This window comes from Coturnix japonica, chromosome 1 (assembly GCF_001577835.2).
Source record: "Coturnix japonica isolate 7356 chromosome 1, Coturnix japonica 2.1, whole genome shotgun sequence".
Taxonomy (NCBI): Eukaryota; Metazoa; Chordata; class Aves; order Galliformes; family Phasianidae; genus Coturnix; species Coturnix japonica.
This window is the reverse complement of record NC_029516.1, coordinates 125,253,055-125,280,473: the sequence shown is the minus strand read 5'-3', so window position 1 is coordinate 125,280,473 and position 27,419 is coordinate 125,253,055. Positions and strand designations below refer to the sequence as shown.

General features: G+C 41.2%; 1 protein-coding gene across 3 annotated transcripts in view; it reads right to left on the bottom strand.

Moving 5' to 3' along the window:
- Positions 1-27,419, bottom strand: part of COL4A2 (collagen type IV alpha 2 chain) — a 127,864-nt gene that overhangs the window by 4,992 nt on the left and 95,453 nt on the right. For all 3 annotated transcript variants that reach the window (XM_015851419.1, XM_015851420.1, XM_015851421.1), the window contains exons 17-43: positions 26,428-26,481; positions 26,098-26,164; positions 24,931-25,032; positions 24,376-24,531; positions 22,538-22,630; positions 22,113-22,279; positions 21,053-21,125; positions 20,859-20,965; positions 19,308-19,509; positions 18,526-18,585; positions 17,663-17,725; positions 15,217-15,324; positions 13,663-13,884; positions 11,719-11,880; positions 10,969-11,139; positions 9,851-9,994; positions 8,875-9,000; positions 8,350-8,531; positions 7,464-7,527; positions 7,011-7,085; positions 6,420-6,527; positions 5,371-5,478; positions 3,844-3,915; positions 3,449-3,574; positions 1,870-1,986; positions 278-439; positions 48-146 (exon numbers count right to left, since the gene is read on the bottom strand). In XM_015851419.1, coding sequence (XP_015706905.1) covers positions 48-146; positions 278-439; positions 1,870-1,986; positions 3,449-3,574; positions 3,844-3,915; positions 5,371-5,478; positions 6,420-6,527; positions 7,011-7,085; positions 7,464-7,527; positions 8,350-8,531; positions 8,875-9,000; positions 9,851-9,994; positions 10,969-11,139; positions 11,719-11,880; positions 13,663-13,884; positions 15,217-15,324; positions 17,663-17,725; positions 18,526-18,585; positions 19,308-19,509; positions 20,859-20,965; positions 21,053-21,125; positions 22,113-22,279; positions 22,538-22,630; positions 24,376-24,531; positions 24,931-25,032; positions 26,098-26,164; positions 26,428-26,481 — 3,190 coding nt within the window. The remainder of the gene's footprint in view (positions 1-47; positions 147-277; positions 440-1,869; positions 1,987-3,448; positions 3,575-3,843; positions 3,916-5,370; positions 5,479-6,419; positions 6,528-7,010; positions 7,086-7,463; positions 7,528-8,349; positions 8,532-8,874; positions 9,001-9,850; positions 9,995-10,968; positions 11,140-11,718; positions 11,881-13,662; positions 13,885-15,216; positions 15,325-17,662; positions 17,726-18,525; positions 18,586-19,307; positions 19,510-20,858; positions 20,966-21,052; positions 21,126-22,112; positions 22,280-22,537; positions 22,631-24,375; positions 24,532-24,930; positions 25,033-26,097; positions 26,165-26,427; positions 26,482-27,419) is intronic.

Below are 27,419 nucleotides of genomic sequence, written 5' to 3'. Positions count from 1 at the left end.
CACAGAAACTTTAGAAGGAAGTCATGCATCTGACTGCAATTACTCACCAGTAAGTCCTCTATCCCCCTTGGGTCCAATGGGTCCCAAATCACCCGGAAATCCTACTGTGCCAATAAAGCCAATGACACCTTGTTCACCCTTACGACCTTTAATGCAAAAGGATATATGGCGTTATTGTACTTTGACATGGATCATATGAATTTTGAAGTCACGGTACTCAAACTGTCATAGCATAGAGGGCTCCCCTATACAGATGATCAGCATCTCCCATCCTCACCTTTTGGTCCGGGATAACCAGGAATCCCAGGTCTCCCTGGTAATCCAGGATCACCTCTTGCCCCTTTGGGGCCAGCTTGTCCGCTCACACCTGCTCGCCCACTTTCTCCCTTGCTTCCCGGTGGAGCTGGTATTCCAGGCTGCCCGTGTAGTCCTGGATAACCTGTTTAGAGCACATTCAAGCTGTAATCTGTTCATACTGCCTTAATACCTGCACACAGATGAAAGTAGCAGCACTAATTATGTCACATCAGGTTTTATTTCTTTAATTTAAGCAGGGAGTTCATGCTCAGTTATCTAAACTCAATCTGCATCCTGCTCTCAGCCTGTTAGTGGCAGAGGAATTAGAGCATAGCGTTCCCACAGCTCATGGTGTTGTCACAGCCTTTGATGGGCTACCTCTGCCCAGCAAATGCCCCAGTTCACCAGGTGCCTCCCTGCTTTGTCCTAAATTTTCCAAGTAAATAGAGAGAAATCAGCAGAGAATACGTGATTGGTGCCAGGTGGTAAATATGCCAAGGACTCAGTGTTCCATGTACTTTGGTGCTTCAGCTGAACACCTGGATACAAATAACTGCTTCACTCTTTTGGCAGTTATGGCAACAGCTGCTTTTTCCAGAAGTACCTATTGCCTGAAGCTAAACTTGGCAGGTTTCTGTTAGCTACCTCTGCTGCATGAGAAGAGAAGAAATGGACTCTGTTTCCAGGGAAAAAACGATTTAATAACAATGGTTTTCAGTGGGGTTTCTCTCATGCTGCCTGTTGATGTTATTGGATTATGTGTGGATATAAATGCAAGATGCTTATGGCAAAGTAAAAGAGCCACGCTATTCCATATCAGCTGGCAGGTGGTCTTCCTGTTCCTATCCCACTCTCTTCACTACTTCTACTGATTTTTTAATGAAATGACTGCTTGGGGAGTGGGAAGCAGCATGCAGAGTCAGGCCAACTAACATACTCTTCACACTTGGAAACCCAGGTATTTTGTGAGTTTCACAGATAGTTTGCCAGCTCTAAGTTTTTGCTGAGTTCACATTTCAGTTTCCACACAGCACATGGATGTGTACGGATACACCTGCAACTTCTGCTACAAGTGCTTCGCAGTGAAGTTTGAAATGACTGTGCAGATCAACAAGCAACAGGACTGTCTGCTTCTGAATGTACAGTCACAGGTTGGCTCTTTCATGTGTGAAAAGGGCAAGCTCACATCATGGACTTCTAGAGATGAGAAAAGATAATGCTTTCTTATGTAATTTCACATAGGAAAAAGATTGGGAATGATTAAGAAAATATTCTGCAGATCTGCAAGTCCACCACAGATCTAAGATTTTAAAGCTATTTTAGTGCTATTTGCATGAAAAACAAGCCCTTCCATCAGGACATCCTGCAATAACAGCCTTTTGCATACAGTTCTGCCCCCTGTTTTTGTCTAACTGGGAGCATCACAGCATTCTGTCTTCAAGGAGCATTGAGAAATACACTTTGGTGTTCCATTTCATAGAGATACTTTACTGCATAAAGACTGAAACAAACCACTGTTGCTAATTTTTTACTTAATCTCTTGTTATCTGAGGGAGACAAGGCATGGATTACCTGGCACTCCATCTAAACCTGGGGAACCTGTATCGCCTGGATATCCCGATATATTGGAAATCCCAGGAGGCCCTGGAAGTCCATCCTGCCCTGGAATGCCAAAGGGTCCTTGGACTCCTGAAAAAGAGAGAAGAAATAATCAGCACTGCAAGGAAAATAGACGCTTTCAATGAGAAGGAGTGACTTTTTACTAAGTGCAAAGAATGGTATTTTCAAAGTGGAAATACCTGCAGTTCCCACTGATCTTTATTTTTTCTCTTTTTTTTTTTTTTTTTCCCCACACCATGATGCTGCGGAGGTGTTTTACAAAGAAAACCTAAATATTAGTTGTGTTTCAAAGCTCTCTTGATAGTTAATTACAACATGCTGTGTGGAATGCTAATCATATTGTGTCTGCCAGGTTAAATATTACTTTGAAACAGAGAGTACTTGAGATATCCTAAGTATATTGCAGCAGACAAGAAAGCAGCTTTGTTCCTCTGTGTCCTATTGAATAGGGGTCATGGGCACCTCTTTGTTTTTCTGGAGGGGCAGATGAAACCAGAAGTTTGAGTACAAAGAAATTCTCTATAGATGGAAGATGTTAAATGGCCCAAAAGAAGATAAACAGCCTTAAAAGAAGCTAAATGGCCAAAAATTTGCCTCACCTTTTTGCTCAAAATTATCCTTCCTTGTCAGGAAGCCACAAAACCCCCTTCATTTAGTCTTGTAAGAAACCTAATAATACTTAATTCTGATAAACACAAACAAAATAAGCTAAATTATTATTTCTTTCAGGGCTTGATATGAAATGTCTGAATGGTCTTATGCATGCATCCTGTTAGTAAGGACACAGCAGAATACAAAAGAACATCCACTGAACAGTTCAGGTAGAGGGAGTAAGATTTAATCTATCTACCAGTCCTTGGTGCTTTTAGAGTGTTGGAAAACTTTTTAAGAACTGTAGTAGTTAGTTGTTTCATACATAGCATTGGTCTGGAGGTTCCCTGATGGAAGAAGAACTGGTGGTGCACTGTGCTGAGGTAACTGCTGCCTGCTATAGCAAAGTGGGTCAGAGCTGGAAAGCCATACATTCACCTCGCATGAGGCTGATGATGGTATAAGTGAAACATGGTGAGTGCAAATAGAGCCCAGGAGGGAGCAGAAGGAAAATCACACATTAACGGACTGTGAGGCTTTCAGAAGAAAGGTAAACATTGAAGGTTTTGCAATGAAAAGAAAGAAAGAAGAGCCATAGTGTTGGTGTAAATGGAGCCTCTTTAAAAATATTTTGGGAGTTGGTGGTTGAGAGCAGCCTGTAGCATGCTGAGCTCTGGAGGGGTGTACAGGGGGATGCTGCTAGGGGGAAGGATACAGGCATCCAGAAGGGGTTAGCTTGTCCTGCATTGGGCAGTGCATTGTTTTGGAGCAAGGTCTGGGTAAGCAGAAGCAGTAACTACAAATAATGACATTCCCCACATTGGGCAGTGCTTTTGTAACTCTCCTATTCAGCTGCCTACCCTGTATTGCACTTCATGACATCTATAACACACACAAGTGGAACAAATAATAAGTGGATCTCATTCTCCAGTATACTGACCTGGAACACCTCTGTCTCCCTTCTGACCCGGCGGTCCTTGGCTGCCCTCCACTCTGCTTGGCTCTCCTGCTTCTCCTTTGTCACCCACAGGACCTGGGAAGCCTGCAGAGCCATAGCCATCCGGACCTGTTGTGGAGTTGTTCACAAGTGAGAAGAAATGTTTCCTCACGTAGTAACGAATCAGCATGCTCACATATTTGTACAGAGCGTGTGGATTTACTAAATACAGTGGCTCATTGAAAAAATGGCTCATAGCGGAAAAGGAAAATAGCGAGGATTTAACTTTACACAAGGAAAGAAATTATGTTTTGAAGTTGTATTCTAATTCAACAGACAACACTTGCAGGTAACCCAATGCAGTACCTGTCAACAGGCAGAATGAAAGTCTCACTGACCTGGTGATCCTGGTAAGCCCTTAGTGCCCGGTAAACCGTGCAGTCCACCGATTCCTCTTAAGCCAGGCAAGCCTGTATTAAAATTATACTCATTACCTTAATGGTTTCTACTAGACCATATATATTCCTCATGAAAAAAAGTGCTTAAATAAATATGATTCTGTGTTAAACTCTTGTGTATTATATGCAAATTAATTAATTATAATGAGCTTACTACGTAATATGTTATTCTTATCTTTTTTAATTAGCAAATCTAATTAATATCCAATAAGCTTGCAATGAGATACTTAAAATCTCTCTAATCTATCTAGTAGAAAGCTGTTAGTTCCAGTCTTGAGACCACAACTTTCTAATAACCATTTAAGGTTTTCAAAAGTCCTCAAACCAAGACAATTATGGGATAATTGTACAACCTAAATGTAATTATAATGAAGCCCTCTTCAGGAGAAATTCACTCCAGGTCATTAAAAAAACACAAACAACAGTTAACAAAAAGTCTAATAGCTGCTACAGCTGTTATAGGTAAAATTTATCCCATTTATTTGTGTCTATCAAAAAGTTAAGCACAATGTTAAAGTTAGATGGGTGCCTTTAATCAATTGTCAGAGCTCTGAAGGACAATTAAACCTTCACAAAAATAACTGTCTGCCTCTCTCTTCATTGCTTATAAAGACAGCCTCCATAACTCTATTAGCTTTGATTTGACACAGATTCAGATAGATGAATCTCACTGAAATCAGGGCAATTTCCTGCTGTACTTGTAGAGAAAAATCTGCTCACTTCATATATGAAGGAGTCAGGTGGCAGACAATGAGATCCTGTTTCCTGTGATACAGTTTCATTTTAAACTATTGACTGTATTTTGACAGCAGAATTCTATCTGAGCCTCAAGTTGGACGTAATCCACCCAAATCCATAAAACCACGTGTCAGATCAGTAAGTGGGCTTTGATGATGATGGAAGACAAGTTTATTGTTTGCCATCTAATGCCACTTATTAATATTCTGACACTGTATATCACAACTCTTCTCAGCTTCATCATGAAAGAAAACATTTCTCGGAAACTGCTCTCTTGGTTGAGAGGGTGGTTACAGTCATAGAATCATTAAGGTTGGAGAAGACCTCCAAGATCATCTAGTCTAACTGTCAGCCCATTCCCACTATGCCCACTAACCATGTCCCACAGACATATACCCACCATTGTCACCTCCAGAGATGGTGACTCTACCAGCCTGTGCCACTGCCTCACCACTCCTTCTGAGAATGAGTTTTTCCTCATGTCCAACCTGAATCTCACCCAGTGCAACTTCAAGGGAGCTCAGCAGATAACAGTCCTTCAGAACCAAGGAATTAGAAAGCAACCACACAGGTCCTCATCAATGCATCTGGGCCTTTTGTGGAATGCACATTTACCAGTGGAAGCTCTGCCACTGTGAACTGCAAAAAGCCCTCTTTCTTCTTCATCCCAAAAGAATAACAGTGAGTGCTCACACTGATATGACTGAATAGCCAAAGCTGTATTTATACCTGCTTGTCCTGGTAAGCCAGGCCAGCCGGAAGCTCCTTTTTCTCCTTGGAATCCAGGCGTTCCAGGGCTTCCTTGCTGCCCTGGGGGGCCGACCAGTCCAGGCAAACCTAAGTGACAATGGTATATCATCATGAGTGTCCTTAAAAGCCAACAGCCCAAGAACACTGGCTTGTGCTACCTTTATTCTCCTAGGTAGCAAAATAAAAGCTAACATCCTCAGCATCATTATATGACACTGCACCCTTCATTCAATTGGATGACAAATGAGAGAAAAGGTAAGACAGACAAGATGTAACAGAACCATTAATTGCAAATTTCAGGCTTATGACAAACTCAGGAACATAACGGACTCCTCCTACTAAAATGGTTGTCTGACTTCAATTAGCAATTACAATAGGTAATTTCACTTATGTGCACCTTAGTTGCCCCTTTTGCCCCCTCTGTTTTGGCTCCCTGACTGGAACACTGATCAGAATAGTGCTGTTTCCCAGTGAAGTACCTACTAGCACAGCTCCAGTTTGGATAGAATTTATATGCCCTACAATTATGTAAGAGCAACTGCTCTGAAGGAGCACTTTCATGATCCCCCTGGAATGAGACATGCTCTTGAGCCACAAGATCCAAACTGAACCAGACCTGACTTTGCTTTTCCTGTATTCTTGTATGTTCAGCCAGGGAAACTGGCACAAAGGCTCCCCAACTGGGTCCTGTGGGATATTTATTGCATTTATGGCAGAAAAGAGTGCTGAAATGCCCACGTCCTTGTCGCCATGAGAATACCTAAGTATGCCAGCAATGCAATAGTTTGACCAGACACATGATAGTCATAAGAAAAGGAACACTGCTGTGAACCAGAGTTAATCTTTTGAAATTCCCTCTTAACAAGTTCTCCTGGGAGTTCCACATTCTTTTTATTGCTCTTTACCAACTTACAGAACAATTAATATTTTAAAATCTTAAGGGCATTCTCTTGATTGAACAGAGTTTTTTCCTTTCTCTTCTCATCCTGTTTTATTCTTTGGAGTGTTAAAAGGGAGGAATATTTTACCTTGCTGTCCCAAGGAGCCAGGTACACCCTGTATACCCTTGACGCCTTCAATGCCAGGTAAACCAGGATCACCTCCTTCACCTTTTTGTCCAGGGCCTCCTCTTAAGCCTGCAAAAAAAAAAAAAAAAAAAGACAAAAACAGTAAATTCTCTCAGTAATCTTTTTATAATCCTAAACTAACTTGCTGATGTGAAGCTGGCTACTTGTTGAGTCCTGGTCTAGCTGCATAAAGACATTCTTCAAGTCAGCGTGCTTTCATAGTGTGAGAGAATGAATGAATGAATGGTCTTCTACCGCACCTTGGCCAGTCTGTCATTGTGTCATTGAATTTGTTCTTTTAACAGTAATCCTCACATTATGTGGATTACGACTCTGATGTTAAAGTATGCAGAATGTGCAGAGATGTAACCAACCCAATCAAAAACCAACCTAATTCTGCTATCCCCCCCTTACATAGTTTTTGGCCTGATTTTGCTCCTTTTGTCACCACAGGCTGAATAGCCATCAAAAGCACACACTAAGCTCTCCCGCCTTTCCTCTGTGGAATTTAAACTGTGAAGCATGAGAAATCCAGAGTAACAGTGACATTACCTGTAAGACCTGGCACACCAGCTTCCCCTTTAAGGCCTGGCATTCCTGGTAAGTCTATAGTATCGCCTGGCTCACCTATTTCAAGGTAAAAACAAGAAGTGAGCGGCAAAGCTTTAACCAAAAGCAGCAGTATTTCCTGTTCTTTTGAAGGACTGTAACGTCCAAGACAAAATTCTGTGATTATTATCTTTGTAGATAAAAACAGAAATAAGTTCAAGGAAGAAAAACATAGAATGTAGAACAGCCCCTCTACTGACACCCTGCCATGGATTTTTGTATCTGGCATGAAATTAACAGCATTAAACTTTTCAAAGCCTCCTATGTTTGCAACATGATACTCTAAGACTGTAGAAGGACTCATTAAGTCTGAAGACCCTCTTGGATCCCACAGAATTTCACATCACTCGATTGTTGATGCATACAAAGAAAGCTCAGATAAGAGAACAAACTTACCACTTTCACCATGGGAGCCAGGAGTACCAAAATGGCCCGAAACTCCTGGGGCACCCTTATCTCCCTGTCATGTAATAGAAAACAAGTATCAGTTAATAAGAATGAGGATTTAGTCAATCTTCCAAGCAGAGCTTGATTTTTGAATAAAGGCCATTAAATTCACCTTCTGTTTTCCTCTGTGTGTTTTGGGCGTTTATTGGTTTGTTTGGGTTTTTTTCGCTTGTTTCCATTGTACTTTGATTCTTTTGGCCAAAATCAGTTAAACCAAACCAGTGCAAACCAAACATCAAGCTCTGTTTGCTAAGTTTGGAATTGAAAACATCATACTGCACATATATGGCAGACAGTCTTTCTGTTCTTGGTCAGGGAAAAGTTATACTGAAGTGGAAGGACATTTCTAACTTGCCTCTATTAAATAAATTACGCATACGAATCTACTGCCAGGCCTTTTGCAAGACTTCAGTATAACTTATTTTGCTGCCAAAGTGAATTGCCCTCAAGGAGCTCAGATTCCTAGGCTTTTTACTATTAGGGAAGTGACAGTGAGTAATTATTGGCAGAGGCACCATCAATCTGTTAAGAAAGAGTAAACATACTGCTGAAAATAAGTTTTACCAACAGCTACAGTAACCAAGGACCTTGAGGGAACAATCTGGGTCCTCATAGGCAGAATGCTGGCACCTGAAATCTGATGTCTCCCAATGAGAAGAAATTCTCCTTAATGAACATTAGCGAGATCAAGCAAAAGAATTTGGTCTATTTCCATTCTAATTGCATTTTAATCTTTGTTCTTCAGCTGTTCAGTATAATTTCAAGGGGTGAATGCCACTCCCTAGAGAAGTTGAAGCAAAAGGACGCTGTTTTGCTGGTCCTGGTATGGACTCACCCTGCCTCCTGTGCTGCCAGGGAAGCCTCTGATGCCAGGAGAGCCAGTTGGACCAGGATACCCTTTCACACCTGTCAGCCCTTTTGCACCGATGTCCCCCTTCACACCAGCCACATAACTGGGGTGCCCTGGGGACCCAGGAATTCCTGTCTTACCGGGGAGGCCTGGCATTCCCTTGCTACCTGCAGGAGGGGAAGAAGACAAAGAAGACTTAAAACATCAGACCAGAGAAGGTTAATACACAGTTTGCCCATGTGGAAAAAAATCTCATGCTAACAGCCTTCCTGCAACACCGCACCACAACATGCTGGCACAACAGAGCAGCACACACAAGTGGCACGAACAGTTAGTTTTCCTTGGGTTTTCTCTCTGAGAGCTCAGCTTTGTTTGATGGAGGCTTTGCTGGGGGGGCTGCAGCATGGGGGTGCACTGAGCTGAAAGTGTTTTATACAGTATGTGAGAATATACTTAGACACCAATTAATAACCCTTAACATGCTTGCTTTGCTTTGCCATGAGCACTGACCTTTTATGCCAAAGAATCCCTTGGTGCCAGTTTCTCCAGCATCTCCCTTTTCACCTTTTACTTCCATCATCATGCTAGGCTTCAGCTTCGGGGGCTCTCCTGGCGGACCTTGCTCTCCACGGTCACCTAAAGGGTAAAGAAACACCCATATTTTAAAAAGCTGCACTGTGCTGGAAAAAGAGACAACAGAACAGTGAAACTAGTGAGAAGGGATTAATGGAAAATCACACACAAGCCACGGAAAACCTGTTTGCATGGAAAATTGCCCATATTAATACAACTTACCTGCAGAACAATTAAGCATAAGAAAATATAAAAACTGAGCTAGACTTCCATATGCTATTCTGTGGAGCTGGACGGGCTCGTTTGTGATAGAGGAGTTTACCTCTCAGTAGATCAGTTACCAAGTGTTTATGAAAAATAAAATCACAGAAAGCGGAGACAAGTGGGTAAATTCCAGTGATAGGGAAGCCCTCAGTCAAACAGGACTTAAAAAGGCTTGGGTGAAAGAAAGCGTTTGGATTTGTTACCAGCTATTTTGTTCCAGTTTCCCTTTGGAGGAAAGAATTACAGAGTTCCTTTCACCGACGGTAATATCAACTGATACGTTTCTGAGTTAACCGCATAGTTTTCTGAATATTCTGTTGCCTTTATCCTGAGGCAAAATCTGAATCTTTTCCCCCAAACAACTCACAGCTCCCAGGAAAAAAGTCTGTTGAGTTCTGCATGTGCCTGGAGGTGCATTCAAACTCAGTGGAGTGTCTGTCTCCATTCTGACCATGCTCAAGATTCACAAAGAAACAGCCTTCCCCTGAGCCTCAAATCCAAGCCTCTCAGCCAGAGGCCCATGTGTGAAGTAGGTGGAGGGATGTCTGAGCTAAACTATGTCTAAAATGTGTCATCTTTGTCCGTGCACCCTTGCAAAATAGTTCCCCACATGTGAAAAGCAAACATTGTACCACTCATGAGCAAATACCTTTAAAGCCTCGTGCGCCCTGTGCGCCTTTATCACCCCGAGTCCCAATTAAACCAAATTCTCCTTTGATTCCTTTGATTCCTGGTCTTCCTTTCAGGCCTGGCATGCCTTTGAAACCATCAATGCCAGGTGAACCTCTTGAGCCTTTAAAGAGAAGCGGAAGAGAACTGTTATCTTGTTCTTGTTTCTGCAGAATAAGTAAATATGAACTGATAATGCATGACTAAAGCTGTCTGAAAGCTGCACCACCTGAATGCCTAGGACAATGTGCCATTCTATATTAGGCACCTAAGCTCTCTGGGAGGTGGGCATCTAAACGAGATCAGGGCTCCAATTAGTTGCTTAATCTGGCCAAAAGAAGATGTGGAGATGGCCAGACCTTAGTGTCATCTTCTGAAAAATCATTTCAACCCTGATCCTACAGACCAAAAATTATGGCACTTCTCTCTTCTAAGCAAGAGGATCCTATTTTACATGGGTCATGCTAACAAACAGATCTTCATTCCTCTAATGAGGAGCTGATAGGTATACCAAATAAATCCTGGGGAAAGAAAGAAATCTTAACTGTCTTTTCAACTGATGATTTCACCATTCTGTATGAATTTTTAGGCACTCTTCTTCTGTTTAAGCAGAGCTGAACTCTGGTGAAACTCCTTTTGTGACACAAACAACTTGCATCATATATAGTGCTTTTGTGGCAGGCAGGAGGGTCTTTCCTTGTCTATACAAAAGATCAGTATCCTGTTTAAATTCAGCATCAAGGTCTGGTGTCCGGCACTGCTCAGCACACAGCTGTCAACTTTCAGAAACTTCAAAGGTTTGGGGAAACATCTCTCAAATTCAACTGAGAGATGGTGGGACTGGGCCAAGGGAAAGATTTTTGGAAAGAACAAATAGTAAATACTGTAAACCACCATTGCTATTCAAAAGTAAGGCTGCACGTCACAAGTCAGCTTTGCAGCAAGCACAACACTTAAGAGAAAATGGACATTTTGGAATATATTAAGCCTAGAAGTAGAACTTTTCTGTTTTAAAGAGGTAGCCCAGCAGAAAATGTGTCCTATTTATCTCAGCGTTGAACAGCTTCAAGCAACATTATTCCTTCCACTGCAGCTTACCTTTGTCTCCTGGAAAGCCATCCATTCCACTAATGCCAGGGGGACCAATCACTCCAGGGATACCTTGTAATCCTGGGAGACCTGTTTCACCTTTGTCACCAGACAGACCTTTCATGCCCACTGGACCAGGAAAGCCTTGCTCTCCATCTTCTCCCCTTGCACCTGGTGGACCTGCCACATGAATGTGTAAAGAGGGAGATTATAAAGTGTTTGGATATACACAATGATTACATATAAGGTAGCCCAAGAAGGAAAAAACTGCTATCATACTGGCTTCAAGATGAAGGGGAAAAAACAGTTCTTTTTTCATCGAATAACTTCAGAAATTATTACAAAGACAAAGCAGCTTCTCAACACAAACCATTTTTGCTAACATCTTTGTTCTACACTCACTCCCAACATGATCTCCCTCTCCTCTTTTATTTAAGAATTAAGCCTCTTTTATACAAGATTACCCCCATTTAGTTGCTCCCAGACTGACTGCAGTGAGCTCTTTTCTGGTGTGACATGTGGCACTAGAAGGAAAAGCAGCATCTCTGCCTTCGAGGATCACCCCAACACCCCAACTGAGATGCCAGCATGATTTGCATTCACAGCACCTGCAATATCCATGTCATTTCCTTGACTGAGAATTACAGCCCAGCCAAGTGCCACATTCCCAAAGTTAACTTTGCCCTGGGGAAATTATACAGGCTCCCTGCTTCAGAAAACAGGGAGGAGAACCAACAGGAGGACAGCAATACTCCTCACCAAGGGGTCCTTGAGAGCCAGGTCCACCGTCAGGGCCAGGGTTTCCTGTTGGCCCTGGGAATCCATGAGTTCCTGGTGTTCCTGGTAAACCCATCAAACCAGGGAGACCTTGCAGCCCTGGTTCACCTTTGGCGCCTGGCAATCCTGGGTTACCGTCCGCTCCTAAAATACCACAATCATGCATTAGAGATCATAAATATTGAGGGAGCTGATTATTACATATCACTTCTCAAAGTGGGTGAATATGTACTGTTCTTTCAGGATATATTTTTCCTCTGAAAATTAGTGGGAACAGGAAAAGCAAATTAAAAGACTGCTCATTAGTTCTTAAATTCTTGATGTTATTGGTACTAGTCTCAATATTTGCACTGGAAATTGTTTGATGAGCTCTTTCAAATGAATGGAAGTAATTTAGTACCAGGTAGATCTAAACAGAGCAAGTCTCTTCCACTTCTAACTCCAATAGTTCTGTAATTTCTGACCTTTCCCTTTGTTACATAAGTCCTTGTAAGAACTGAACTGAGTTGACCAAAACACAGAAATAATGCCCTATATCTTTTCTAAAATGTGAAAGGCAGAAATGGAAAAAAACAAACAAACAAACAAAACAAAACAAACAACAAGGCAACAGTGGGTTCTGACTTCGTGTTCTCTTTCAGAACTTTTAAAGTGAGATATTGCTATGAGATTCCTACAAATTCCTCAGTGAAATGCCCTGATTCTTAATGCCCTTAATATACTGAGTGAAAATTTACATCTCTACAAAATAATAGCAAAGGGAATGTCAAGTTCTTCCAGATTTAAATGGTAATACACGCTTTGCATTCACATTGGAGAAGCAATAGTGTACAAGGTCTCCAAAGCACATCATACTTAAAATCCAGGGGAGGTGGCTCTGCTTCTCTTTATTTGGGTTTTATGTCACTACAGGTCCAGAGGCTTGAATGCAGTTGCATGTTGGACGGAAAAACAGACCTAGGGGCATTAGCGGTATTGTTTTCTCAGACGTGTCAAATGTTACCACAGTGCTACAGAGCTGCCTTTATTCCATTTGTTCACTCTGTGGCTGTACAGAAGATGAAAACAGATCTCCTCACTTCAAATAACTCATGTAAAATGACATGCTTATCTTGTCTTTATCCATTTGCATTGAAAATCATGAGTCCCCAAAATAAGTTTCTCTCAAATTTCTCTTTGCTTTGAGCTAGTCCCACAATTTCTCCTCCTTCCTCACTTCCACAACAGGGCAAGGGGGGTAATCTGCCATCTTAAGTGTCCAGCTGTTGCTGAAACAGTATAGCAGGAGAATGCTTAATTCCTACAGATGCTTATGTCCCCCACTGTACTCAAAGAGTGACCCAGACAGTTTTTATAAAGATGTTATGGTTTTCTATGTCTACTCTAAGTAGAACAGTTCTGTAAAATAACAATATAATGTGAGCACCCTATGAATACATATGTAATGCTTCCTTTTTCTTGTTCCTGAGTGCTCAAAGACCTTTCAGGTAAGAGGGCTTATTAATGCGCTACTAAAAGCTGTGTCTTCTCTGCTAATATTTACAAATTCTTTGGTGAAACAATATGCTATACTGCAAAGCCACCTATTATCCAGACATTTTGGGGGTTGGAAATTAAGCTGAATATTATGCAGTGCATAAGTGAAAATTCAAGATAATTAACTATGGGAAAAACTAAAAGATACATCTGACGCAACAAAGATGGGAAAAATCTTGTTCTTTGATGTCCTGTTCCAGCTGATGCTATGTGGTGCAGTGTGAGAGAGCACTGGTCATAATCAGTGAATCTCCAGGAAGCATTTGGAAGAACCAGGCTCTGGGGTTACGAGCACTTGGTGCGAGTTCTACTGGTCTTTCACTTCTCTCACATAGCCATTGTTTGGCTACTTTTATACCCCAATCTCAAGCATTTCTTTATTTGAAGTACCTCTAATTCCTGGTATTCCTTGATCTCCTGGTGCACCTTTCAAGCCTGGCAAGCCAGGCAGCCCAGCATCCCCTCGAGGACCTGCTGCTGCTCCCAAAACGTCACCAGGAGCACCCTTCTGTCCAGCCAGTCCTGGAGCACCAGACTTTCCCATAAGACCTGGATGTCCCTGTAGCCCAGGTAGGCCATTTGGGCCTCTGTCTCCTCGGGGCCCAGTAAAGCCTATGAAAAATAGCAAACAACCAGGGGTTAGGCATCACAGCATCCACTACAGAATCTGCAGTACAAATCTTAGATACATCACCATAACATCTGCTGTATTACTGTAACTTCCCTTAGTTCTCAGCAGAAACATGTAAAATTAAACAAAGTGATATAATGGTTTTAAAAACACATAACATTCAGAATGTGTTGACCAGAATTCAGAATTGTTGACCAAGTCTGGAAATTGACAAAATTTACAAATGTCCCTTCAAGATACTTAGTATCTAGGTGCAAAAGATCCACAGCTTCATACACAGTAACTTACAAACTTCTTACAACCTAAGGGTGAAAAAATACTTCCTGTATATCAAATTGAGGTTTGATATGCAGCAGGGGAAAGACAGGAGTCAAATTTGAACAAATAAATGAAGAGTGAATGAGTTGTCCAGAGGGGATGCTGCCTCTGCTGTTCCCTGTACATCTCATGGGGCCAATGACAATCACTTCACACTCTGCATATACCAGTGCCACCGTGCCTTGTCTACTATCCTATTGGTGAATGTCTGGAAAGGACTCTCACATGGGAGACAGGGAAGACTGGTAAACTGGACCTGGACTGGAAGTTAAACCCAAGCATGTTTGAGAGACAGTATGGAAGCTGAAAATCAGTCTGAGTCTGAGTCCTAACTACTCTGTGGCCTGGCAGCCATACAGTACAGGAGCCCTGATTTTGCATTTAGTGCATTCTGCAGAGCTTGGAAAGGGAAATACAGATTCATGTTCCTGCCCAGAATGAGTTTTTTGTTCACACTCCTTGTCTGTTGAACAAAACATGTATCAACCTTGCATTCACCTAATACAGATCAGGATAAAATGTGACTAGCACTGAGTGCTTGGAAACACTGGAAACACAGCCAACTGTGGGCAAGGTGTATAGCTGGTACATGGCATTTGCTATGTTGATTATTATTTAAATCAGTGCTATAAAGACTTAAATTGAATCAATAACACTACTGTTTTCTTCCTTTCTGCAATTATCATTCCATGTGGAATCCAAAACATCTTATTACTGAATTTCCTTATTTCTACATCATCTTCATGAACTCTTGGCACTTGTAATTTTGCACTATAAAGTAGATTTTAAAAGGCTGGAGTCTGTGTTACTTTTTGTCACTATAGGAAGTTGCAGAACATTCTTTTGGCTTCAAAAAAAGAGCACTTTTCTTATAACAGCTTATTGTTTGAAGATGGAAAATGAGATAAGTGAAGACGGATCTGGAGTAAGGTGATTGTGCTGCCATGACTGTAGCCAAGGTCATAAATATATAAAGAATAATTAATTCAAGGTACCTGGAGGGCCTGGGAATCCTTCCCGACCTGGATCACCTCGTGTACCATTTAGCCCTGGGAATCCCACTGGGCCTGGATCACCTGGGAATCCTCTTGCACCTTTAGTACCTAAATTATGTAAAAGATATTGAGAAAGTGTGATCTAAACAATCAAAACAGAAATTTGCATATAATGTAGCAAAGGTAGTGGTGACTACTTTAATATCTGTTTCCAGTTACTAAGATGGACTTTTAAAATAAACTTTATGGGGTGACACTGTACTCAAGATCCCAAGAATGGCCACAAACTCTAGGCTAAGTGCTTTTACAAACATGGATTGAAGACTGCTCCTGATTTTAAGATTAACAATATATAAATGATGAGTGTGAAAATCACCTGTCCGATAGACTTCTAGAGAATTTTTTTGAAAAATATTTTGTAATTAAGCTTTTTAGAATCACAGAATTGTTTGAATTGGAAGCGACTTTTAAAGGTCATCTACTCCCTTGCAATGAAAGAGATATCTGCAGTGAGATCAGGGTGCTCAGAGCCCTGTTCAGCCTGACTTTGAATGTCTCCAGGGACAGGGCATCCATCACCTCCCTGAACAACCTGTTCCAATTCCCACTAGGTCTTGGTCTTCCTGATCCCATACCTACACAGCCTAGAAGCATCCCTATACTCCCTGCTTCCACTGCCTGTGTGTTTTCTTCTTGCTCTTCAGTTTGACCAGCAGGTCCCAGTTCAGCCTTGCTGGTCTCCTGCCTTCCTACACCTTGGCATGGACAATTTTTGTGTATTAAGGAAAGCTTCTCTAAATATCTTTTAGCTCTGCTCTGCTTCCTTGTCCTGGAGGACAGTTTCCCAAGGGGGTTTTGTTGACTAACTCCTTGGACAGCTGGAATTTGCCTTAAGGTCAAAAGGCAGAGTCAAAGGAAATGTGCTCAGTAGTTATGGGCACAAATGAGATACTGTAGGAGAAACAAATCTTCCCTGATAAACTGATCACAGGACAAGAGCTGACTGGTTTGGATAACCAAAAAAAGAAACACAAGATTAAAGGTTAGACTTAATCATTCTGGAAACTGAATACAAATTAAATAACCTACATACTATTTTTGTAATAGCGGAGGTTTATAGCTTAGGTAGTAAAATAAGGGCTGTACCCTAAAAATATGTTCCTCTGGCACTGAGGATATATAGCACTCATATAACTGTTTCTCAGCATCCCCAAAACTGCAAGCATCTTGCAGGATTATTTCCTTTTATGTTTATAAAACTGTATTATTTACATATATTTTCATGCAATACCTTTATTACACGAGTCTCATCAATTTGTTGCATTCCAAGATCCAGATTTTTGGTTGAAGTTCCTTTAAAACAACCCTCACACAATGCTTTGTATTCCTCTACTCCCCAGCTCCCTGCACTCTTTCAGTTCCCAACTCAGTCCTGAAGGTCAGCAACATGCTTTAAAATTTCAAGTGCTGTTGCTTAGCATCATCGTGAATTACAATTCAATTTATTAGACTGAAAGTAAGTTTCTCACCATTTCTAATTATAACAAAAAAGAAAATATCACTTGAATTTTGACACTTTAGTTTTCAGAATTTCTATTGTTTAGCCATCAATTTTTGCCATTGTAGCTGCTGGACATTTTGTTTGTTTGTTTTTTGGTACAGAAATCTTTCAAAGGCCAGAATTAAAAAGCACATAAAAAGCCTGCACAGCATGAGAAGCATTTTCTGAGTGCAGTACAGGACTATTGTTCTCTCCCTTATATGAACAATGACTTCTCAGAAAGCAATTAAAAGGAAAAATCCTAGGTTTTTAAGACTCAACAACAAATTCTAACACTACTCTTACCTAAATGGCACCTTTGTTTTGTTTCCCAGCTGTAATAACTGACTTTCATTCATTCTGCTCATTCTCTTTCTAATTAAAAAGCCATGTTAGAGAAAGAATGGAGCAGATGGAGAATGTAGCCAGTGCTTACCACATATTTCAGTAACTCATTACATGATGCTAGTTGGTGTTAACACACTGTGCCAAACAGTAGGAAGAAAAAGGTTTTATTTTATATCAGCGTTAATTTTGCAAGCATTTTATTTGTATGTTTTCTACAGAAAACAAGCATCTTATTCAACAGGAGCTATACAGGTCCTGCAGGGTTCAGAAAGCATTTGGACAATGCTCAGACACAGCATTTGATTTTTGGATATGGAGCCGCGAGTTAAACTTGATGATGTTTGTAGGTCCCTTCCAACTCAGGATATTCTGATTCTTTGATTCAGAAGCAGTGCAGCCACCAAGGCTGCATGCTGCTTAGACCTCTGCCTGTTTCAAGTCAACTCTCCACTGTCTTCCTACAACACACAGTCTACTAAGTTGCAACTATATTAGAGTTGGCAAGATCTCTCAAAACATAGCGTATGTGTGAAAAAAAAGGTGAAAGCAAAACATTACCTGTGGCTCCTGGCAGCCCTGGCTTGCCTTGAGATCCCTTTGGTGGCCTCACGCAGCCTCCACCTGCCAAGAAAGATGTTTAGTCACAGCGTATGTGCTTACATGCTGCTATTCATCAGCTCTGTGCCTACAGCTAAGATAACACTGTCAAAGCAGGTGAATGGAATCAACAGGAGAAATCCCAATTTTACAAGTTTTATTCTTCATTAAAAGAACCATCAACAAGGAAACACTGATTATGGGTGGCATTCTCCATGCACCACTCATGTAGAGCTCTACCCCAATTAATTAATCAAGAGCCATTCCTCTGCCTATTTTACATAGTGGTGGTTTCTTTAGCTAGGCTGGTGTGGGAAGGCTATTTCAAAATCATGGTCAGCTGTATTATCAGAATTAGAGAGATACTCTGTTTTCCCACAGGCAATTTAGACCACCGAATAAATCAAGTCAAATTTTGGTTAAATTGAAGGTCCTTATTTTTTACGTGTCAGATTGCATTGAAACTCTTCACTCAGAGTTCTTCCAAAAGTTTCTTACATTCTCTTTGGAACTTCATTTCTGGCTCTGTTGCTATTGTTTGCATGGTAATAATTCTTTTATCACAATAAACACTCAGGAGTGATTAAACAAAGAATTTCTGGATTGCAGAGGTAAAACTCAAAGAATTTTAGAAAACATTCAGTTCAATTAAATCACTTCAGAGCTATGTAATGTATATGCATGGTTATTTGGGACCTGAAGTTTAAATAATTTACAATTAACAGCATTCAAAACAGTCATCAGAAAGAGATGAAATGCGAAGTCATAACAGCCGTGTAAGACTTAATGTTAAAATACGTTCAAGCCATTTGTATGTTCAGTACCTGACCATATTGGATCAGTTGCATCTCCCCTAGGAAAATCTTCAATCACCTGCCCACAGTCTGTGAGCAAAGAACAGGAAAAGGTAGTTATCATTTAAGAGAAAAATCTAAAAAGCTTTCATTTCTCAACAAAAAATCTATGACACTATCAGATATATGTTATCTTATGCATTATGCATTGGAGAAACTATATAAATAAAAAACACTTGAAACCTATCCATATATTAATTACAGCCTGCAGTGTATTTATGTCTGCACTAGGAGCCTATGTGTCATATGTACTGCGTGGGTTTGACAGGTGCCTGTTTTGGCTTATCTATTCTGCTAGGCATCCTGAATGCAAGCAAAATCCTCTGAGTTTTTGTGAGCACAGCCCTGGCAATCTTATGCAAGAAGGGATTCAGCTGCAAAGATACCACGAGGAACTCTAAAGGGCTGATAAAGGATTTTCTCTGCTCAACAAAAAGAAGTTGGATGGAGAAGAACAGAGAAAACCACCTGTAAGTAATCTAAAGGCAGAACATTGCTCCATTCCTTGCAGCTGCTTGAAATAGAAAAGATTTTAACTGCTGACACCAAGACATTCCCTGATGCTATTTCAATACTAAATGAAAATACTTTTTAAAAAAGATTTCTGGACATTTAGTGAAGAGAATCCCTTTTACTCATATAATCCTCCACCAAATGCTACCTTTTCAACACTGCTTCTGAACAGATGCTGTATGCACAGTTCAGTAATGATCTCCCAGAGATTTGATGTAAGACAGAGAAATTGTTCTTACCTAGTTGGCCAGGCTCTCCTGGTGGACCAGGCAGACCTGGAGACCCAGGGATTCCATCTGTTCCATGGTCACCTGGAGGACCCCGGTATCCTTTTGGGCCAGGAAATCCTCCACCTGGCAGGCCTGTTTCTCCTGGAAAGCCCTTTGGGCCCAATTCTCCTGGATAACCAGGATCCCCAGGGAGACCTCTGATACCATCACCCTGTGGGAATTGGGAAATGAATATACTTCTGCCTTTGCTGTGAAAGAAACAAAACTCAAAGGGTTCAACTACTTTCATGAGTAACATCTTATAGTCAGCTATTCCTCATGTAATGCATCCCAGCTTTTTAAAGCAAAATTGCAAATATGATATATTTGGAATAATCAGACATTAACTTAGACCCCCACGGCAGAAAAGGCATGAGAGAAATGCTCATAGAGGGAGCATTCCCCTAAAAAGGCTGGCCAATGAAGAGCATATGGGAAATATGAATCACTGCTGTAGCACTGCCTTCCTACCCTTTCTGAAATGCTGTGAGTGGATATGGGGGAAAGAATACACATCACTAGAGGTGTGTGAAAGTTAGTTCTGGTGTGGCATTTAGTCCTTAGATCTTGACAGAAGCTGACATAAAATGGTGTCCAAGTGGGCAGATTTTTCTTGGTCTCTTACTCTGGTGATGTTACTGCAATATTAAATCAACATCTTTCGAACATCTCCAGAAAATGTTCCCATCCGCAGATTTAATAAGAAGTACCATTTTTACTGGTAGTAAAACCCCCTGTGGTCCACACCTTATGACAAAGCTCTGGTCCATCCTCAAGAGCAATCCAGGGGTGCAAAAGAGCATTTGTGATGGGTGATGAGATATTATCAAGAACATAAATAATGATGTCACCCACATTTTGGGGGTGGAAACTGTTAACTCCACCATAAAATGCCACACACAATGTCTTACACAAGGCTAGATAATAAACCACTAATTATCACAACTAAACCACTTACTTACATAAAATTGGCCTAAATGTGTTATACACTACTACTTATTCATTTAAATAAAATTGAAATAAAAGTGTAAGGAGGTTCTAAAAAATTTGAGGGTAAAATTGATATTTGGTATATCAATAATCAGCAAGGCCAGTTTAGTTGTGCATCGCCATCTGTGTGTGAAGGACAGCCTGATGATCATTAATCCTCAGAATTAAATGCATTAGTAACTGAGTGTGGTGGAAATTATTTAGCTGCATTTCCAACTTGGACAGAAGGATGTTGGATGTTGTAGGGGTCTGTGTCAAAGGCCTTACAGACGTCCAGTTGTGATGCCAATGGCTCTTCCCTTGTGCACTGATGGAGTCATGCCATCATACAAGGCCGCTAGGCTGTTCAGACAGGACCTGCCCTCGGTGAAGCCATGCTTGTTGTCTTGTATCACCTGCTTGTATTCCATGTGCCTTAGAAAAGCTTCCAGGAGGATCTGTTCCATGATCTTCCCCGGCACAGAAGTAGGGCTGACTGGCTGGTAGTTCCCTGGGTCGTCCTTTCATCCCTTCTTAAGATGTGCTACTTACCGGAAGGCCGGGCAGTCCTGGTAAACCATCTAATCCATCTCTGCCTGGGAAACCATCTTCCCCTCTGATACCAGGAAGTCCGGGATCTCCTCGGATTCCTTTGGTGCCTAAAGTAGACCTTTCATTGGGAAACTACTCTCTCACAAACGGTATAAATAATAGCAAAATACACGTGACATGAATTTTTACTCTACCTTTAGTAGTTATGTATATAGAATCTCCCTTTTCTCCTTTTGGTCCAGGAAATCCTTCTTGGCCCAATTGTCCCTGGCATTATACAAATCAGAAAAAACAAACAAACAAACAAAAAGCAGAACCAAAAACAAGAACACAAAATAAAAACAGTTAAATAATTATCCATTAATTATCAATTAATAAAAATATTAAATAATTATTATTTGTGTCCTTATTAACTTGCTCTAACTAGGACAGTGCCCATATGGCGTGGTAGGGGTGCTTCTAGACAAGGACAGCACTGGGAGATGCAGGGCTTATCATAAGATCAAGTCTTGTAGATGACTACTCCTGGAGAACTGCATCAGTGAAGATGTAGTAAATTGCTTACTATTTGCCAGTAAGTAAATTGTCGTAAGCAACACTTTGGCACCATGGTAACAAAACTCTGGGTTATGTTTACCTGCATTTTCTCCTTCCCAGTCTAAAAGAGATGACAGCTGCATGGCTGGCAATGGATTGTGATTTACAGCACCATTGTAAGATTGAAAAGCAGCATTTTCTTCATTTATGAGAGGAAGGGACTTAGGTTCAGAGTGATTAAGTGAACTACCACAGTGAACTACCCAAACCACAGTCACATAGGAGAGGTTTTGGCTGAAAGGGACAGCTGGAGGTCTCCACTCCAACCTGCTGCTCAGAGCTACAGCAGGTTGCTCAGGGCCTTGTCTGGTGAAGATTTAAAGTCTCCAAAGAGGAAGATTTCCTCTCTTGCTGAGGTAAGTTGTGATGAAGCTAAGGATAAGACTTTGGCATTCCTTGGTATAGTGCACAATTCTCCTCAACAGCCCAGCTGAAAATGGAACTACTAGCTTCCACAAGAGCTATGAGTCACTGGACTGAACACAAGGGAGATGCTAAGGGCTCGACATTAAAGATTCATCTCAAAACTACGGAAGTGGCACAGAAGAAAATAAACTGTACTGTACTTTTCATTATATTTTTTTTCTCATGGAGAATAGCTGGCTTTTATTTGTAGTAGATGTACAAAACCATGCATTAAAGAAATAAGTATCTTACTTTTGCTCCAGCGTAGCCAGGAATACCATGTGGACCTTGATCACCAGGTTCTCCTTTTCTCCCTGGCTGGCCAGGGGTTCCTGGAAAACCAGGAGGACCACGGGGGCCGGTAGAGCCCCTTCTGAGTTCATCACTCAGCAGGCATTTACTGCAGTCACCTTCTTCGCCTAAGGAAGTGGATAGAAAACTATTACAACAAACACTTCCAACTGTACCCTTTGTACACACATATATACCTCAAGTATTTGACAGAATCACTTTTTTTCCTTTTAAGAAACTAAATTGGTGTTTACTTGTTGTGTTAGCCTCAGATAAAAAATCACTGGTCCCTGAGTATATCATAATTAGACTTCAATAAAACTTAACGGAAGTTTTACACAATGCGTAACAGCAGATCATCTTTTGAGTTATTTATTATAACCTACCTTTAGGTCCTCTTTGTCCTCTTGGCCCAGGAAAACCTTGTGCACCAGGTCTACCTGGTGTCCCTTCCTGTCCTTTTAGTCCAAAGAGAGAACCTAGAAGTGTAATAGAGTAAGAAGATAAATTAATGTGCTGTAGATTGTCTTCTTCTCTTTCTACCCTATTCAATTTGGACTATATCTGCCCTTTTCTGTTTCTCCTAAAGTCACCCGCTGTCTAACTCAGCTGTTATTAAATCATCTTTTCTTGTTGTTGCTTCCCTTCCTCACAGCTTCCAAACCCATTCTCAGTAATTCCCATTTGTGTGTTAACAGTCCCTCTACTATCTTAGTTACCTATACTTCATCTTCCTCTCTCTTTTTACTGGTACAGCCACCTATTCCAGAAGGTCCATTTGTTTGTCTCTGCATTCCCAAGCCTTACTTGCTTTTGTCTGCTAGCGAAGAATTCATCTTTTCTATTTCTCAGCATTGAAGGTCCCCCCAGACCAGCTTGCCTGGATTGTTGCTTCCTCTGGCCATGACTGCAGAACTCCAGTGACCAGCAACTGGCTGGAGCATGTGGATTTACTTGTCTGGAAACCAGCATGAGGGAATGTCTCATGTCTTATTTTGGTATGGTTACAGGACATGACCTTGACACACATACAACCCCAGAACCTAAGTCTGCTACCAAGGACATGACCTTTGAAACTTCTGGTTACAGCCTCCCCCTCATTCCTTCTCTTCCTGCTGTGGTAGATTATTCTATCCATTCTTTGGTCTCTTTCACCCTGAATTCCTTTGTTTTTAACTCTCAGCACAACACAATTTGCAATACCACAGACCACCTGCTCTGGATTAATTCCTGTAGTTCTTTTCTCCACTCCCGCTCTTGCCATGTTGTGTGGTGCATTTCAGAGATAAAGCACAGTCTTAGAAGTGGCCTCTGGAAAGCACCTAGTCTGATGTTCTTCTCCAAACAGGGCTAACCTCAAAATTACACCAGGCGCGGAGGGCCTTGTTCAGCTGAGTACTGAGTATCCCCACAGATGAAAAGTTCACAATCAGTCTGAGCAAACTGGCCCAGCATCTCACCACCTTCAGAGTGAAAAGGCTTTTCCTATCATCTGAGCAGAATTTCTCTTGTTGCAACTTATGAACATTCCTTCTTCCCCTGCCACTTGTACTCCTAAGCCAGTGTATCTGGTTTTGTTTCAGGACTTCCTGAGTGAGAGGTACATGAAGATAGATAGCAGTAAGATTCCTCTTAGCCTTTTTCTTCTTCAGGCTAAAGAAGAAACCCAGCTCTCACAACCACCCATTCTATCTATGACTTGTGCTTCAGTTCCCTAACCATCTGGATGACCCTTGGTAAGACTTCTTTTAGAATGCTAGTGTTTTTGAACTGGGGAGACAGAAAAATAAATTTTTCCACAACTTACCATTTAATTTCTGTTTTTTACATTCAACATATACAGTCAGCATCCTTCATGCCAGACCCTTCTCAGTCTAGCACACTTACCAGGACACTCTTCCCATAGTACATATAATTCATTTGAAACTTGAGCAGTGAGAATTATTTTTACCAGAGCAGAATGCAGGTATAAGAACAGAATGAGAATGCCCATATCTCTCCACCAACCCAAAACAGACTTCTTTTTCAGATTTTGCCAGCAATGTCTGAAAGTCATGCAAGCGCTTCTTTCACTCATGAGTATCCATTACTTCTATCCAACGTGCCTTTCCACCATTCACTCTGTTTCATTACATCAGTCTACTTTTTCACTTTCTCTTGCCAACTGTTAGTTTAAAATAAGCAACGATGTTCCTGAGTTCTCACCATCTCTTCTTGCACTTACCTGGAGCTCCAGGGGGACCAGGTGGACCACGGAGTCCTGGTTCGCCATGTTTTCCTGGAAACCCAGGAGGACCTGCTTGATAAGCAGGAGATCCTTCTTCACCTTTTTCACCTTTTGGTCCTATTTCTCCAGGTAAGCCTGGCTTATCTGCATCACCTGAAACAGAACCAGAGAAGAAACTCAGAACAATTTCTTATCAGTACTGCACAAAGAGCTGTAAGGTAACAGAAGGGTCTGTTCCTATAATTGCATGTAGCAAGCAGGGAAGAATGGAGACATTTTAGTGTATAACAAAAAGTGTAACAGCACTTTTCACTTGAGCAAATCAACAGTTGGTTCTGAAGGAAGGATCTGCTGTCATCTCCACTTTAGTTGTTTTGCAAAGACTCACAGGGGCCAAAGCAGGCAGGTAAAATGCACCTTCCAGTTTTTGCTACAGCAGTTAGTTATTTACTACAGTGCACTGCATATTTCACCAACTGCATTTTCTCCATCTCCATCTCTTATCAGTTAAAACATGTTAAACTGCTGGAACAAGTGTTACTGGAATATTACCATCAGAGAATCCTGGAATACCGGGTGGCCCACGATCACCCTGCTCTCCTGGTTCTCCCCGTGGTCCAGAAGCACCTGGAAAGCCTGGGTCACCTCTTAGACCTGAAAGACAACCCCAATACCACAAAACATGTTGGTATGATGCTGTTTGTGACCCATAAGTGATGACCTGTGGTATTCTGCAGATTGCTTAACTCCTCAAATGCTTAAATTAGGAACTTCCCCTGCTTTGGAATATTACAATTCACCATTATTTCTTAAAGGCACTTTTAGGAATACAGAAATGTGGTACTTCATGCTGTCTTTAGTGTGAATAAACAAGTGTATCAGAGAGATTTCTGTGAAGTCCTAATATCTGGAAGCTGAGCATACCCTGGAACAGGAATGGTGTAGAGCCACTGAGCCTAGGAAGATCTCTCAACTCTTTCCAGTATGCTCCTTGAACTACACTTCTGATGAGCTTTCTGAAGAGAACCCCTTCTTTTCCCCTAGCAGAATTTGGCATTATAACAATGTGTGACATAAGAGCTTTGCTCTGCTTTACAGTGCCAGAAGCATCTACCTTGGCCCAACTATTGCATTAAGGACCGTACTGTCCTTTTGTCAAAGGCACAGGACATTCCATCAGCCTGTCTGCTTCCTCTTCTCTCCACAGAGCCTCTCCTGCTCCTAAAGGCTTGGCAGGTGTTCTCAGTGACTTAAACAATCTTTACATGTTTATCCATTTTCTCCAGGAGGAAGAGAACTATTCACTATTGCCAGATGCTCTTGTATTAAATAAGACTAGAAAACTCAAAGGTGTAAGGATACAGCATGGAGCAACAGCAAGTGATCATCCTTCCCACTAGTGCTTTCCTTGGAAATTTTGGCCTTTGCAAACTTTTATCATTTTTTGTGTGTTTTTGTGTGGTGTGATCCACCACAGCCATGCAGGGCAACTACAAATGGTCTCTGCATTTTATCCAGAGACTATGAAATAAGGCCCAGGACACACAGACTCTCCCTTTCTTCTTTTCACTGGACACTTTTCTTTTTTTATTTTTATTTTTATTTTTATTTTTTTTATTTTTTATTTTTTCCATCTTATTCTTTTCTTTACTTTTTATCATCTGTAGCAGGTGATAAAAGACCTGGCTAAGATATGCAATCTAAGCAAAGGAGACATACCTTTTCTTGGAATTCGGTAAGGAACGTAGGCAGGTGGTCCTGGAGGACCCATCTCACCCTGCTCCCCCTGTTAACAGAAGTTGAAGCATCATATCTAGGCATATTATTCTGCAGAATTTCTTTTAGAATGGAAGCAAAAGCTCATGAAACACGAATAAACAAAATTCCAAAAGCACTGAAACTAATTTCAAGAAACATGAACAATTTCAGTTAATAAACAACATATCTAGTTCTACAGTAACAAGAAACACTTTGCGACTACATCATGGAGAAGAAAAAGAAAAATTACACCTGGATTATCACTTCTAGCAAATGGAAGTAAAGCAATACCTTGCCTCCTCTAGGACCATATTGACCTGGTTGACCATCAAATCCTGGAAAACCCTGTAATACACATAAAAATGGTTGATGTTTCCTTTAGTAGAGAGACAATAAAATTCATTGTCTGCAGCAGCCAGCTTCCTCTGGTATAACAGTGAGAAGTGTGTAATAGCGATGAGCAGTTTGTTTCCCTGGTGTGTAGCAATTCAGGCAATACCAGAAGATTTGTAGAATTCACACTAGTTGGATTTAAAACAGCACCTCCTGAATTTCACAGTAGGAGCAACTTCTACACGGAGTGTGTATTTTCATAGTGGGCTCTAGAAGACATTTACACAGTTCTAAAGCCCTCGAAATTCCACAGCTCTCAGCAAGATACCACAGTCTGAACTGCGTGCATCAGTGGCACCTACATGACAAAGCCTGAGAAAAAGTGTTAAGTACCAAGTGTGAAACCTCTTTACACTAGGTGGAGCTGGTGGTCTAGAAGTGAAGCCAGCATCTTTCTGATTAAGAACTACTTATCCAACGCAGGCAGACAGGGCAACTATCCACTCCTTCTTAAGAATCAAATAGTTGAAAAAACTATAGAAATGAGTTAATTGTGAATAGCAGCAAATCGAGCAGCTTATTCCCCTTCATACTTGTCCAATTCAATACCCATTTCATTAAAGCTGTTGCCAAAACTTGCTTTCAATAAATGGAAGCCATTGAACATTTCTCACCAGAGCATGAACCTAAGTTGAGGTCAATTGTCTGGCTTTAATGGACTTTGCATCACTCTCTCCATGTATGTATTTTGGATAGCGGATTCCCTTCCACACCACCAGGTTTTGTCATCAATTCAAGAGCTGCACAAGTGTGTACTTTTCATGCCTCTTGTGCTTTAAATCCCCTGTGTTTCACGTCATTACTGCCGTGCCTTGGTGGAAAGTCAAATCTGTAAACCAGTTAAAGATGGTGGAGCGTGGAAAAGTCATACATCCCACATTTATCTCAAT